At 37.2% G+C, this 15,998-nt stretch overlaps 1 protein-coding gene across 1 annotated transcript in view; it reads right to left on the minus strand.

Moving 5' to 3' along the window:
* Positions 1–213: 213 nt before the first annotated feature.
* The window catches only part of PEX7 (peroxisomal biogenesis factor 7), a 50,858-nt gene continuing 35,073 nt past the window's right edge, over positions 214–15,998 (minus strand). The window contains exons 9-10 of the mRNA XM_061378462.1: positions 12,196–12,295; positions 214–2,068 (exon numbers count right to left, since the gene is read on the minus strand). Of these exons, the coding sequence (XP_061234446.1) occupies positions 2,000–2,068; positions 12,196–12,295 (169 nt within the window). The 3' untranslated portion in view covers positions 214–1,999. The remainder of the gene's footprint in view (positions 2,069–12,195; positions 12,296–15,998) is intronic.

Below are 15,998 nucleotides of genomic sequence, written 5' to 3' on the forward strand. Positions count from 1 at the left end.
TGTTCAGAATTCCATTCTTTTTCCCTTCCCCCTCCCCGTGCTAGGTATTCTAAATTTGCCCTTGCAACTGATAGGCTATGGTACCATTTTCCTCCCTCCCCCCAGAAACATGCATCTAAAATACATACCCAGCATCAAAATGTTCCACTCATTCAGACAGTACCTTGCAGTCTAAGCAGAAAAGGGAGGTAAACCACAAGAGTGGGGAAACTATTAAAGTTGGAATAATCAATTTTAATGCCTAAAATTAGATTTTATGGCCCACTGTATTGCTGAAAACTGTACAGAATAGAGCTTTATTGTTGCATCATTCCTCAGCAAACATAATTAAAGTGCAGTGAACATTTGGGATTTGGTGCAACACACTGTCACAAAAAAGAAAATACTGTTTGTTTTTAATTCAGCTTCAGAAGATGGCATTCTGCAGTCAGTTTGCACTGACCAAGAATATAAGAAGATCCTATCAGAATCCAAATTCTCACGTTGCAGAAGAGGGTTTCTTTCTGTCTTGTCCTATTACCAAATCAATACTTGTGTATTTCCCTGTGGCTACCTGCTAGTACCCTGGCTCTTTCACCAAGATAGCACAATCATTCTTTCCTTGCTACTTGCAGGGCTTAGTTCTGCTGAATTATTTTTCCTTTCTTCAAAGCATCCAGAAGATCTGGCAGTGTCTGCTATTGCTTGATAGATGAGTGCTGCAACCCAGAAGTGTACAGCATTCATTAACAGGAGACTATGAAAACCTAAGCAAAGATCTGTAAAGGCCCAACCTGCAAAGAGTCTTTTGATGGTAAAGACTGTTGGTAAGAGGTAAGAGCGGACAGGTTAAAAACAAACAAACAAACAAACAAACAAAAAACTAGCAGGAAGGAAAAGAAGAGAGATGCCTAGCATATACCCCTGAGAACTGCAGGAGTATCACAGCTGGATTGTGAAAGAGTATTCAAGGAGACTGGAGAAGCACAGAAACTGAATGTCTCTAATCACCTCAGAAAAACTCAAATGAAAATACCAGCACATGGGCTGAGGAGTCAAAGTAAGCATGCAAAGTACTCGATTTACCTATAATATGTTGGGCATATTCTTCTAAGTATAATAGCTTGGCCATACTGGATCTGCTATGCTTACATCATGCGGTTAATCTGTAGGTTCAGCTGGTCTGGACATCAGCTCTCAGTTTGGCCAGGCTGTCAGAGGTTCAGAAAAATTGAATACATGGCCTCTTCTGTCTCTTGGAGAAAAGTTTCTAAATGCAAGCAGAAGTCTAATAGAGGAGATGGTTGTCCTATCTCTAAATCTTGAGGATTGTGATCCAATTATTTTGTATGTATTTCATTTTTTTCCTAAGTGTTTTCTCTATCATCAGAGTATCTTTTCCCATCAACTGTTTTACTAAAGGACATCTAACGGAAAAAATGTATGAAAATAATCTTTACTATCTTTGTGAAGCGGCCATCACAAAGGTCAAACAAATCAGCTGGCTATAAACTATGACATTTACTCTTTATCAAAAGTATTCTTCATATTGCACAAGAAAATAATACAGTGTGAGTCACAGCAAAACATAAAAATATAAATGCATCTGAGCGATACAAATCTCAGTTGACATTACAGTACTTGACCATGAAAAGCCACTTTTTTCTTTTCCACAGCGCGATTCTCTCAAAATACACTACCAGTTTTAATCTGCATAAGGATCAAGAAGATTCAGGCCTCTGCTCCCATCATTAGCCAGACAGATCACAAAATTGTGTGATTTTACTTCAAAGACACCAGCTTGTGTCTGCTACAACCATTCTTTGGCCATTTGTTTTTGCTAGCTCCTGTGCAGTAACCCAAGCCCTGAAATCTCCACATGCTTAAGTGCACAACACTCCATTCAAGCAGAGTTTTACTTAAAAAGAGACACTAAGATTAGTGATACAGTTGACACTTCAGCACAAGTCTGGTTGTGGGTCAGGAAATAAACGTTCCTGGTGTGTTCTTCACTTTTTCTCTAGACAGAAACTGCCAGACACGATGGAGTATAGATCTTGACTAGTTCGTCCCAAGCGCAGTCTACAACCTACAAAGCAAAAGAATCCAAATGTATTTAGATCCTTCTATAAATGTCATTATTACAAAATACCCCAACAACAAAGCCACCAAATGAAAAACCAAAAACCAGAAGGAACTTAGAAGAAATATCAATGCTTATTGTGGAGTTAATGCTTGTTGGTACTCTGATATACAATGCTTCAAAATTACATAATAACACAGTTAGTTTGATTGTTTTTTTTTTTTTTTATAAAACTCTGTATTAACTTTACTGAGATCCATGAAAATTAGCAATCTCCTATTTTTTATACTCCCTATTAGGAAAGCTGGGAAATTTTGAGTTTCAACTGATTGTTCCAAACAAACTAAAGAACATAACTGAGAATGAAATGAAAGACACACTGAAGTCCAGACCTTGTGGTGCTTCTTCTCTTTACAAGGTCTCAGGACCCTTTTACCATGTTATATAAACACATACTTGTAGGTATGGAAAATTATTATAGACACATCCCTAATGGAGAGCTAAGGAATGGAAAACCAAAGAAGTTGACCAAAATGATGCAGGAAGCATCTGGAAGAATTAAGGCAGAACTTCAGTCTCACACTGATAGGCTATGAGATCACTGTGCTGTATTTTGCTGAGGAGATGTCTATTTGCTGAGCATTGAGAACTGGGGGTGGTGATGTTGCTTCAAGCACTTCCTAAACCCAACTAGTCTGATGAGAAGTGATGCTGCTTGTGCCAATGGCATCTTACAAACACAGTGACTGACTCCAACAGAACTGAAACTTTTCTGAATCGCAAGTGCCCAGCTCTATTCTAGATGCAGTCTTGAACCTAGAATTATAAAACCAGAAGCTTAATCTTATTCTGTAGGATTAAGAGATTTTAATAAATAACAAGATTCCACAGAAGATGACTACAGGGTGTTTTGGGTTTGAAAATTATTTGATAACGCACTTTAGAGTCTGTAACAAAGTGAAAGGGTTAACCACACTGACCATTACTCAAGTAGATGACCAATAATACATATGCACAAAATGTGAGACCTAAGGCAAAGGGAAGAAGAAAGAGGAAAGCTAAACAGAAAAAGCTGATGAGCCCCACAGATATATTCCAGTGAATCTGGCTGAATCCATCTTGCAATATCTTTACAACGTCTTTTCCAGCTGGGATCACAAAGGATACAGTATTGGATCCTCTGCACAGGCTTCTTTCTGCTACAGACTGCAATTCCTGTTCTCTTCTAGAGCCAGAATGAACATCTGCACACTAAAAATTTGGAAATCCAACTTCAATATTTTATTTCAGACTATAATTAGCCCATTTTGTGTTTACTATATAGCACTATTATTCATTTTTATTACTTCCTTAGCTGGTTCTACTTAGTTATTCAAAGTGCTTTCCATATACATCTAAATGGATCAAAAAAACCTCTTGATAATATGTCTGTGTATTTATATGACATAATAGAGCTTTGTGTAATGTAATGTTCTGCTGCACTGCAGTCCCCCAAATCGTACCAAAAAGAAAATTTGAGTTCTCCACTAAATGCTATGTAGAGAGGGGCAATCACAAAAACCAGAGGGGTTTTAATACTCTCCACAGCTTTAGATCAGTATCCGTATTTCTATAGGCAACACTTCCCACTTTCATAAAGGAACAAGAAACAGAGATAACATTTGAAAAAAATCCCATGGGAATTCCCACCTGTTATCAATGTAATTAGCATCCCTGAAGTAGCCTCTGAACAAATATAGTTACAGAACCATCTAATCTAGCAACACTAAAAATAAACAGGGGATATTAAAAGGGAGTTTGAAAAGGTTCAGTTGCGGTGATTTGCTCAACTCACTGACTTAATGGTAGCATATGAAAGATAAAAGATAGCCAGCAAACAAAAAGCCACAGCAAATAATAGTCTCTCAAGTTCTCCTGTGCAGCAGGAAGTCTATAATGGAATACTGGTATCAGGAACCTTAATGAAAACACACAGGCAAAGAACAGCAAATGGGTATGTATGGGAAACTGGGACACAACACCACGGAATGGCATTACAAAATGCAATAGCATTTCCATTTCTCCATAACAGTTTCTCCATAATACATCCAAGACTGTAAGAAAAAGGGAACAACCATTAACTCACAGCACTTGCAGCCAGTATTAACTGACGGACAGCTGCTACATGCCCCTTTGCAGTACCTCATCAATTATCATTGCCTCAAATACAGATGACTAAAATGACTCCTGGGATAAAGAGAAGTGTCTGTTCACACAACTACTGCATCAGTTTATGAAATGTCTTCCCTTTTCATTTTGCCCTTTTTTTTAATGACCTGTCTTACACAATAGTCATATGACCATTGTATGCCTTTCCCCAGAAGAGGGGAACGTAAGATACTGAATAGAAATGCTTTAAAAGTATTTAGCAATGTAAATTTCCATGTGACATATGAACACTTTAAATACATACTGTAAAGCACTTTAGCCCTTAAAAAAAATAAAAATAAATAAATGGTACTTAATTTAAATATTGCAATACCAGCAGGAATTCCATTGGGATGAGGGCTGATCCAGCACGCCACAGTAAATAAACAGTATTAAAAAAAAAAAGCTGCAGGTTCCTACAGTTTTTATTTTAATCAATGAGATGATGTTACAAACAAGCAGAGAAAATCCTCCTGTGGTAAGATGAAAGACAAAGGATAAGTGAAAACAGTCACCCATTATTTCCATACCTGATATAATTCCTTGCCATTAGGAATATGAAGGCACATAGATTTGTCTTTCTGTGAAAATGTCCATTGTCTTGGGGACAAATTTTACTCTCAGATTGTAAAAAATCTCACTGATTTCAATGTTTAGAGGGTGCATGATTTACTTTTTTAAGCTGTCACACAAACAGAGTGGAGGACAGTTTACTTCAATTGCAAAGAACTGTGTGAATTGTAACAGAATTATATTACTGAATATTTTGGACATCTGTATGCCATGCAATTATCACTATCATTTATGAATACTAAATTGCCCTTGTAACTATAAAATAGAATTCTCCTATAGCAACTTTTAACTATCAGAAATTGATAGATAACTAGAGCTTAACTGTAAAACAATAATATTCCACCTTACACTGACTGGTAAATTACATCAATAAACAATGCAAATAGAAAAATCATTCTAAACCTGATAATTTTAATTATAACTAAAGCTACGTGGGACAAAGGAAGTCTAACAAAATGACATTTACTACTTGCTTCTAATGCTTTTATTTCAGTAGCAAAACTGCAGTGCTAGTATATATGCTAGGGGTACTGCACTGTTATTACTGCAGAAAAAGCATCATGCCAAGTTATCTGCCAGTAGAGATTTAAGCAAGTCTATTTGAAGCACATAAAATGGGGATAGCTGTATTTCCCCCTAAGTAAAGCCAAAAAGCAAGGAAACAAATGAAAAACTGCAGTCATCACAGGAAGCTGATTGCTTGACTAGAAAATCATAGTTTAACCCAAATGAAACAGCTATCCTCTATTTTATTGAAGTGTTTATCCTTGTCCCAGAGTATAACAATGTTTCGCACCAACTGATTTAATATTGACATGCATTCATTTATCAAACCCATTTCCATTGACTCACTAGCTGATTTACTTCTTTGACAGGCCCTCTGTTCCCTATTCATCACAATCGTCTTGCTTTGCAATAGATTTAGACCTTTTCAAGCACCCGAGGGCAATCCATTCAGTCTAGTGCAATTACCTGCATGACATTCTGCTTCTTTACCATTCAGAAGCAGCAAGAAAAACAAGGGAAATCTCCCAAGTTAGTAGCTAACGTTTTTTTTTTCCAATATTTGGAGGTGTAATAAACCCCCAAGCTCTAACAAGGATTAAATACATTAAAAGAACAAGTAAAAACTTTATCTTCAGTAACCCCTTTAGGAAGGGGTTTCATCAGCAGAAAGTACAGCCCTCTCTAGATTAGTATTTCTGGAAGTATCTTGGTGCCACTCCAGAGTGCTCATAATAAATCATAGGATAATACATAAATGTGTCTGAGAGTGACCCAGCTCTCTTCTCAGCTTCTCTTCATCCCATCCCATTTTCAAATAAAACTAATAAGACCTGTCTTTTTTTCTGTAGAAGAGACAGCAGAAGAAGTATTCAGCTCCTTACTTCCATCAACACTGTGATTCCCTTCCTTTTTTACCTTATCTTCTATGTCTTTTCATACAGAATTTAATGGTCTATTTATATTATTATGACGTATTTTTGTGTGGTTCTGACCATCCTCTGTAAGTGTGTGGGATAGAGATAAAGCAAGCTATTAGGTTTGCTACTCATCAAATCACATTCGCAGGTGATCATTAAAACTAGTTGGTTAAGTGCATAAGGACTCATGCATGAGTTTAAATGCATTCAATACCTGTTTTGTACTAGGAAATCCAAACCACTAGTGTGGTCTTTGGTTTGGTCCACAGTTGCCAGGTTGAACTGCTCATGATGCCTAACTTTACATGAGAGTGGATGGAGTTGGTAAATTAAAACCTTTTTATTTCCCATGGGAAATAATACCATTTATAATTTACTTTAAAAAAAAATTACATTTTTTAATTATTGTTTCCAGTAATGGACAGAAATTCTTATAAAGATATAGGTTCAAACTACAGTTACCGGAAACTGATGTTCCAAACACTGCTTAAGAAATCCATTTCTTTCTTGAGGAGAGAAAAGATAGAAGATTTGAGGGGCACTGTTTTTCAGATTGCAAAGATATGTCACAAAGAACTGATCTGAAAACCATGGACCTGTCTCAACATTTGTGTCATTGCTCTGACATAGGCAACAGGAAGATGACTTGGTAGTTGTGCTGACGGATTTCTAAACACAAGTCTTCTGAGTGTACATTTCATCAATTACATGTGAAGCAAATTGAGATGTGATTGCAGGTTCGAGAGAAACCCTTGGAATCTCCATAGAATCTGTAGCAATTCCTCTGTACTCCATGGCTTAGGGGAAGGACATCTCCCCAGTTTTTCAAGGACTGTTTTTAACTGATAAAGTCTTTTTCAGAAGATACACTGGAACTGCAAAATGTCTTTCTGTGCTGATACTAACCCTGGTGACCACAAAAGTATGTGAAACTGTGTTTCCTAATGAACCTACCCAATCTTCAGCCTCATCCTTTACCTCAGAATTAAGTTTCTTTCCTTTGGGATATAATCACAGATAAGCCAGTGAATCAAATACAGTGCACAAGCAACACATTTACTGAGTAAGAACCTAGTGCCTCCCACCTCTTCGTAGCACTTGAGAATCAAAATCGAAGTGCATTTTCCTCTCCATACACTTACAGCTTTTACTGAATTGAGATACCTGACAGCAACCTTTCCAAACACCTTAGGATGAGACTTCTGCTGATAATGGCAAAGAATGACCGTTACTCATGAAAGGCTAGCTTTGACTTTCACAAGGAAAACTTAATTTTAACATTTTGGAAAAGACATACATTAACCACCACTAAGAAATGCCACCTTCCTTGCCCCCTTCCAACCCTGTAAAGTTGTTCAAACTGGTTTAACATTTGCAACTGATTAAATTTGATCTCTCCTTGCAAAAAATGCACTCTGAAATTAAGTAAGTGGGATCCTTTTATTTCAAAGTATCACTAACTATATAACACCAGTAGCACCCTGGAGAAGGACCATAAGGAGAGACTAAAATAAAGTAGGAGTGTGATAGCCCCAACAGCTGGGTGAAAGCTAACATTCCTTAGCAATTAAGTGTAAAAGATAGGAGCAAGCAATCAAAAGAAAATAAAAAAACCCACCACAAAACAAACAGATAAAGTCTCTTTTTTTTTCTGTACATTTCTACAAGCTGTAACTCCATTTTTATGTGAAACAGTCAACAAGTCTGGGCCTGTTGAGAGTGCACAATTAATTTAAATGAACAGTAAAATACACAGCAAACCAGCCTCTCTAAAGACATCTTCTGCTTTTATATTTGGCTATATCAGTTAAGCCAACAACAGTTTTATGTGTACTAATCTCCTCTGGGGGAATAGTTACATAAGGAGCCATACACAGAGGGCTAAAAACCCCCTAAGTTTGCCTCTCCAAGTATGCTGACACAAACAGCTATTTAGACAGCTAGCTGCCCATTTGTAGTACAATTACCATCCAAACGCAGACAACCACAGTAAAAGAAAATCGTAAGTGATCACTATGTTTTGTACATAAATAGTGTACATAAATTATTCTAAAAACTAACCTTTAACACAGATTCAGATAACAGATGATTTTGGATCAGAAAACTGACATTTGTTTTATCCTCATATGGTACAGAACTATTTTATTTTCCAAAGAGAGCATCTCAGTTTTGTATATTGTTTAAATATATATATCTTGGTCTGATTAGGTATGTCACAGATGTCTGATGTGCTCTTCACATATCAAGTGTTCTAAATCACTACACCACTTGCCATCACTTCTGTTGAAAATCGCATATCCTTGCAATTTAGGAATGTCACTGTTCAAAGTGTACAAGCATAGAGAAATTGAAAGATTCTTCCCGTTCCCATTAGATACCTAGTCCTGTTCTCATACAGAAAGCTTGGCTGAATGGAAAGCATTAATTTTTACTTTCCACTGGCTGGTTTACAGAGTTCAGAACAGACATGAAGTGTAGGCTGAAAATGGGTTTCACACAGAATTCAGAGCTTTGCGTTTTCTTACATTTGTGTAAGCAAAATACAGCTTTAGAACTACAACAGAAAGGGCTGGGTATTCATGATGCATATATGTATTTTCTATTCTTTATGTACTTACTGAAATAATTTCAGAATGAAGACAAGAAGTGAATGTTCACAGTATCTGCACTTTTTATCTCTCATTGGTGGATTGCCTAAAAGGCATTTAAACTTAATCAAATTTAAAGCAAAATTAATTAACTAAAATTAAAAATAATTCATTACTGCCATATTACATTAAACCTACAGCTGAAGAAAAAGGCTGCTTTTAAATAAAGCTGCACAAATAATTCATCAAAACATTCACAGACCACAATACAGGGAGAGTAAGTATCAGGAGAGAAGTAAGTAATACAATGAGCTACAGAGTACAATTCCATGTATGGTCTAGCATTATCAGTGAGGAATAGTATAGAGGTGGTTACCATTTTCATATTTTCTATATACATCCTTTGTTTTTGTTACTCCCAACCTCTGGAAAGAACTACCATGTCTGCTTTAAAAACTGCATGCTCTTAATACTGCTGACAACGCAAATGGATTCGTACCATTCTTAGTACTGTACAACATTACAAATTTAAAAGATTTTTGGTGCTTAGGGTGTCACTGTTCTTGTGCATACCAGAGCTACTTTGCCTGAAAGCTGCAGTTGGAGGCATTTTCTCCTAGAGAACCTGCCCTGCAAGCTCTCACATCAGCACTTGCAGTTTAACAGAGAAAAACCCTGAACACCATGAGGATCATTTCCATTACTGCTTTGCACTGCAGAATGCGCATTTTTCTGTGCATCTGAAAGTTTGTTAGGTAGTCATCTGAAACTGCTATGCACCTGACACCAACATTATGGTGGAAAAAAACCCCAAACCAAGCAACAGTTGATTTTATCAAAATGCAAAGCTTTCAAAAAACATTTACATAGTGACAGATACCCCAAATTAGATATCAGAATCTTAAACACAAAGAGTTTTCTCTTTCATCCAGCTAAATGACCTACCTTCGTAATCTGGGACCCATTCCTTATGAACAGATCTCTCTCCCACCTGTTGCCTCCCATTAGCAGGATACTGTACAAGAACCAGATTGCCTGCATGTAGCTACCCTCTTCAAAGCTTAATCAGTTCCACAGAAATGTCTTGTAAGTCCTAGACCAGGTACTTAATCACAGCATCTATTTTGAAAATGCTCCTTTTGATGCAGCCCAGGACACGGTTGGCTTTCTGGGCTGCCTTTCCAGTTTAGAGACAAGGATGTCATGCAGGACCTTGTCAAATGCTTTGCATGAGTCCAGGTAGATGACGTCAGTTGCTCTTCCCTTATCCACCAATGCTGTGACCCCGTTGAGGAAGGCTGCCAAATTTGTCAGGCAAAATAAGCCCTTGGTGAAGCCCTTAGTGAAGGTTGTCTGTCACCAACCACCCCCTTATTGTCCATGTGCCTTAGCATAGCTTCTAGAGGGATCTGCTCCATGATCTTGCCAGGCACAGAAGCGAGACTGACTGGCCTGTAGTTCCCTGGATCTTGTTTTCCTTTTTAAAACTGGAGGTTATGTTTCCCTTGTGTTCATTCTTTATCTTGCAGTTACAGTTTAATTCTATTGCAAGGTTTTAAACTTCTTTTAAAAAGCCGAATGTGTATATTTTGCATTGCTGTGATAGCCAACCCGCACAATAGACTAAATCAACTCAGTAGAAAAAAAAAACAGAGGAATATTAAAACTGTTGCAGATGCCAAACTTCTGTCTGGAAGGCATATTGGCATAGCAAGTATATGGATATGTACCCCAGATTTACAGATTTTGTCCAACTTTGGACTTGCAGAATTTTTGTGTGGAAAAAAAATACCTGCGGGATGCACAAATGCCTTAATGTAGATGGGTATGCACACCATCACTTTCTTTTTTCCAACGTACAAGTGCACGTGCAGCTGTTTGCTTTCAATTCATTATCTCTCATCAATGAGCATTTACTTGGCCTTTTATCTTGAAACAGTAACTCCAAGTTTGACAGATAAATAATAGAAAAAGACATCATATCTAGCCAGGCAGTCAGAAACATCATCTACTGAGATCCATTCTGTAACACATAGGGCTCTTTGCAACAGGCTTATAATCAAGAGGTAACCACATCCTCAACACAAAATGAAGAAAAATCTTCTTGCCTCATTCAGATTCATGGCAAAACCCACACCAACTTCATGCAAAGCTGAACTAGGCTCAAAGCAGTGTAGCACTGTAAGGCCCTAATGCACTACACTATGCTTGCTGTTCCTTCTGGGCCCAATTCGCCATAATCATAACTATGCACTCATTTGGGATGAACTTTTAATTTCCAGCAACTGGCCTTTACCTGTTCATGCCCTTCCTCAATGACAAAATAACCTGACACTTGAGAATTTTTTTCAGCCTTACAAACCCCCTTATGTGGTTCACAGCATGACCACATGAATGAACAGAATTAAGGGAACAAGCAGCCAGGCAGGAAACTCTGCAAGCTTACATCTGGCTAGAATGGTTCCACATGCATTAAGCTAATTATTTTGCCAAACTTACACCTTTCTTCTGTGTCCTTTCATCAGTAGCACAAATTACAATGGCCTTACTTCCTTTGTCCAATCAGAATTTCAAGCAGATGTTACAAAGCATTTTTATCTGGGGTAAAAAATTAATTTCACTGTGAATTACAAATGAATCTAGATGCAAATGATGTCTGTGGCACATTAAACAGTGCATTAGTCACAGCTAACTCAGTGACAGTGATGTCTGTGTGAAAACTACAGTCTCTCATTTTAAAAAAAAATTTCTGCCCTTCCTGCCTGGAAAAAACAGTTCTTACTACAAACAACAATACTCTGTTTACAAAGGAGAAACTATAGTAGCAACAGAAGCAGAGGAGGATTCTGCCACAACCAATTCAGAAATAAGTGCCACTCATAAAACAGGTTCCACTCACTCATGTCATTAGCCGAGGGTTTTAGAATTCTAATTACATATTAAGCCTATTCTAGTACTACAAATATTCTGATAGGTATCATGTGTGACACTACCAGTGTTTAACTTGGCATTCTAAGTAGATGGAAGAAAGCTCTGTATCTCAGCATAGCATTCTAGGCCCTTCTCTATTACTCTTCCTTCTGAAACAACACTACCTCATTTTCCCTGAGCTCACTAAATTTTAGCTACTGATTTTACAATTCTGTCTCTCCCGCCCTTCTCTCCTACCCAACACAAAGAACTACTTTATAAATAAAAATGGACCTTAAGTGACATTTATTTAATAAGCATTCAGCCAGACTCACTTCCAGAAGCTTTCTGCACCCTGGTGGCTCTTACTCAAGATCTGAGTCCTACAACCCAGCCATGACCACAGTGGCTATAATAGGCAAATGAAAAGTAAATTCATCCCAGCTCTTACCTGACCACGGTTGTGAAGACTTAAGTCCAGTCCACATGTAAATTCAGTATGATGCTCAACTGTTTCCAGCAAAGGGTTAGGCTTGGAAAAGTCCCAGAATCTATAGAAAGAGGGAAAAAAGGAGAGGGGTGGGGGAATAAAAAAAAATCCGAAAAATCAAACAAATCAGAATAAAAGTAATTGAAAGGCCATTTTAAAAAAAATATAATGCAAGATATTGACAAATCTGTTGCTGCCAGGATATTTAAAAAAGCAAATTCATTCACTTAGGAAACATAACAAATCATACTCCTGCAAAGCCATCTGCTGATTTGCATAAACTCCACTGGGCAAAACCATCTTTGTCTCCTATTGCAGAAACTGAGATCAAAGTTGGCACCAAAGAGCAGCCATTGGGACATTATTAAAGCAGAACAAAATGTAGGTTAGCATACTCTTATGTTTCTTGATGACTGGGGAATTTTATCCCTGAAAGACATTAGCACAATTTACAATTTTGCTCAGTTTTTCATCTTGTTCACTATGGAGTCTTTACTTACTGAAAACTACACATTCATTCAGAAATATTGGTCATTCCCAGTGTCAAATTTGAGACCCATCTTAAATTTGTTCCCTAGAAAACAGAATTTTATATTATAATTTATTAATAAATTTGTAATACAAAGATCAGTTGCATTATGCAGTTAATACCTCCAACTTGTATTTCAAAAAGCATTTTTTCCTTTGATATAAATGCTCAGAAGATTTCTGAAGCGCTCTCATTATCCCAGTTACAGGTTTGTTAGATGCAGTGTCCACCAATGCAGTTAACAACAAGGATAAGACAGGTGTAAGAGGAGATGGAATGAAAGTATAGGTACAGGTAACCTCAGTAATGAGAAAAGGACTAGGGAATAGAGCTTTCAGATAATAACACACTGACAAGACACCATGTGATGGCAGAAAAGAAAGTTTTGTTTTCTTTTTTTGCGCTGTATATACTGCTTAGAAAAGTCCACAGGACACAAAGCACAGCACATTTTGTGGGTTGGCTGCTGTACTCAAATTTTCTATAGCTCAAATTTTCACACAGTGGCCAATTGTATGCTTTTCTTCTTCTGCAACAAGCACAGAGGTCACTCGGCCTTGCTCCTACTGGAGAAGGTGATAATACTTAATAAGAACAGTTCATTACCAGACCAGCTACACTGAAAGCACTGTATGTTCAAACCAATTCAGGTAAAATAGCAAACACTGGAGCCAACAGGATCAGTTTGTTTAAGGTGTAGATGTTATTTCCTTCATAAATGAGGAGAGTGGTATCAGCACAATGACCATGCCATAGCAACAACCCTCTTAACTTTTTCCTAGTACCTGAGATCTAAGATAAATAACTTATTTTGCAAGAGAGAGGAGAAAAAGACCACCTCAGCGTTTTCATCCTCCCACATTTGTTCCTAAGGTAAGAAACAGATCTCATTGTTTTTAAATAATAGTGGTGGCCTTCCTTACCACATTAGCTCTATACTAGATCCTGAAAGAAAATATGCTCATAACTGAAAACTAAGATTAAAGGAGACAACTTCTGATCCACATTAACAAAAACTTAGAAAAGACTTTCTAATAAATTTTAAAAATCATAGGGCAATTTGGTGTTTCTTGTATGGAGTCATGTTTGCAAAGTCAGAAGCAGTACAGAGTTTAAGAGTACTGCAACTTAGTTCACATTCTACAGACTGTCCAGGACATTTTTTTGTATGTGAAAATAATTACTAGTGAAAGTCCAAAAGAAGAAAATGGTTCTCAGGACTGAGAACCACTGATGACTAATTAATGATGCTTTTCATATCAACCATACAGTCCAAAGTGAAAAACACTCAGCAGCCCAGCTTCCAAAACCAGCATGGTGACAACAGTATCTTGCTCAGAGTAAATATCCATTGCATTCTGAAGACTGAAAGCACAATGTGAGTTTTCTAATAGTGTTTACCCCAGCACGATAGCTGTAGAGCAAAATGAAGATGCATTCATAGCACAAATAAGTGTGCTTGCATTACTTTAATTGTAGGTGTACTTATGCAGTTGGCAGTATGAACTTCAACAGGAAGCCACACAATCACATAGGCTTTTAGGGTCCCTTACAGGTTTGTACAGCCTGTACAATCACAGGTTTAGCCATATTATGTACATTAAAACTAGCACTCACAAGTGCAGTCACATCTGCATTGACCATAGATACCCTGCAACCTTTATGAGTGCATTTTCTACACTTTTTTTTCACTGGAACTGTCGAAAGTATTCCTTTTCTCTCATTTCTTGATAGTTTCTTATTTGGTTTACATGTACTTCACATGCATGTATACTGAAAGCAACTGCTTATTCTAAACAAGCCATTATGCGAAGATGTGGCAGCCTAGTGCTATATGCTGAGGAGTCAGCAGATCAGCAAGCGGATTATGACAGACAAGCACCAGACAGGTGGTGCTTGTCTTCATCTTCCTTAAGGTAATCCTTTGGATTTCCTTCTCTTGTATGCTCATGAGTTTTCATTAAATTTGTATAGGCTTAGCAAATTTGGACTACAGCTTCCCTGTCACATCCAATTAAGTTTTCAATATGTTCAAATGTTACTTCAGGAAATGTCTCAGGGAAAAATGCACAGATGGAAGCACAAAGAACACAACTCCTGAAGTCCACTTCCTTCTGGGAAACAAAATATTTATGACAAATACGTATTCATGAAAGGTTTACTGATGTTCTTGGGTTTTAAATTAAGATGTCTTCATATACTGTATTTTTAGGTGGCTGCAAATCGGCTATTTAGAGGCTGTTTTCCATAAAAACCAACTCAAAGACTAATGCCACCATGCACTTGCAACCACATCAGGCAGAAGTTACAGTAGCATGTGGATGTATATAACCGCTAAGTTTTCAAGAGCAACCCAGAACTCAGTGTTAGTTTACTACCCATGTATCACACATTTAATTTTCCTGTTCCCATTCTCTAATCCCTGTGCAGATAGCTACCTGTAATAATTCTTCCTGCAAACTAGAAAAACTTCTGAGTAAGCTACTTTTGGATACAGGATAATCAGGGAAATGTTGTTACTTCAGGCATTAACTGGGAACTGAAAATCTAACTATTTCCACAATAGTATCTTTTAGAGATTATTTCATTAACATTACAGTAAACCATCAACATTATGAAGCTGCTCAGGTACAAAAGAAAGCACTTATTCAAAGTATTACCTTCCATAAGCATGAAAGAAAAGAGGAGGAATTGCTTGAGAGCCAAATCAGATGGAAGAGAATCCAAAAAAATAATTCTGAAATAGGTTTTACTTTTGAGTTTGCTCCAGTAGCATAGCTCTTCCCTAAGGACTCCATGTATATGCTTTATTTCAAAGTAATTTTTTGCTAAAATTCTCACTTCTTAGTTTACTGCCTACGAACTGTATGAGAAAACAAACCACCTATGGGAGCATGACCCTACATATGCATCACTGGTTTTTCTTATTACATGTGTAAGTTGATGTCCTGAAAACGAAATCCCATACATTTTGCTATAAGGTAAAATGGCAAGTTATCTGGTTCAGTTCTTCAGCCACAACTAAACAGAATAACTTCGAAGAACAACTTAGTTACTAGCCTTCATAATACCCCTTCTGATTCTGAAGCTCTGAAAATTTGCAAAACTTACCATTATCTTTAATACTTTACCACAAACAATGATTGAGAATAACTCTCATCATCACATGCTTAAAACCATAATATATTTTAATCATCACCCTACTGAAGTACCAGCCAAAGATCCTAAACCAGAA

This window comes from Neopsephotus bourkii, unplaced genomic scaffold, assembly GCF_033783945.1.
Source record: "Neopsephotus bourkii isolate Nb327-2 ecotype Australia unplaced genomic scaffold, CSIRO-AGI_Nbou_v1 NB_1765, whole genome shotgun sequence".
NCBI lineage: Eukaryota > Metazoa > Chordata > Aves > Psittaciformes > Psittacidae > Neopsephotus > Neopsephotus bourkii.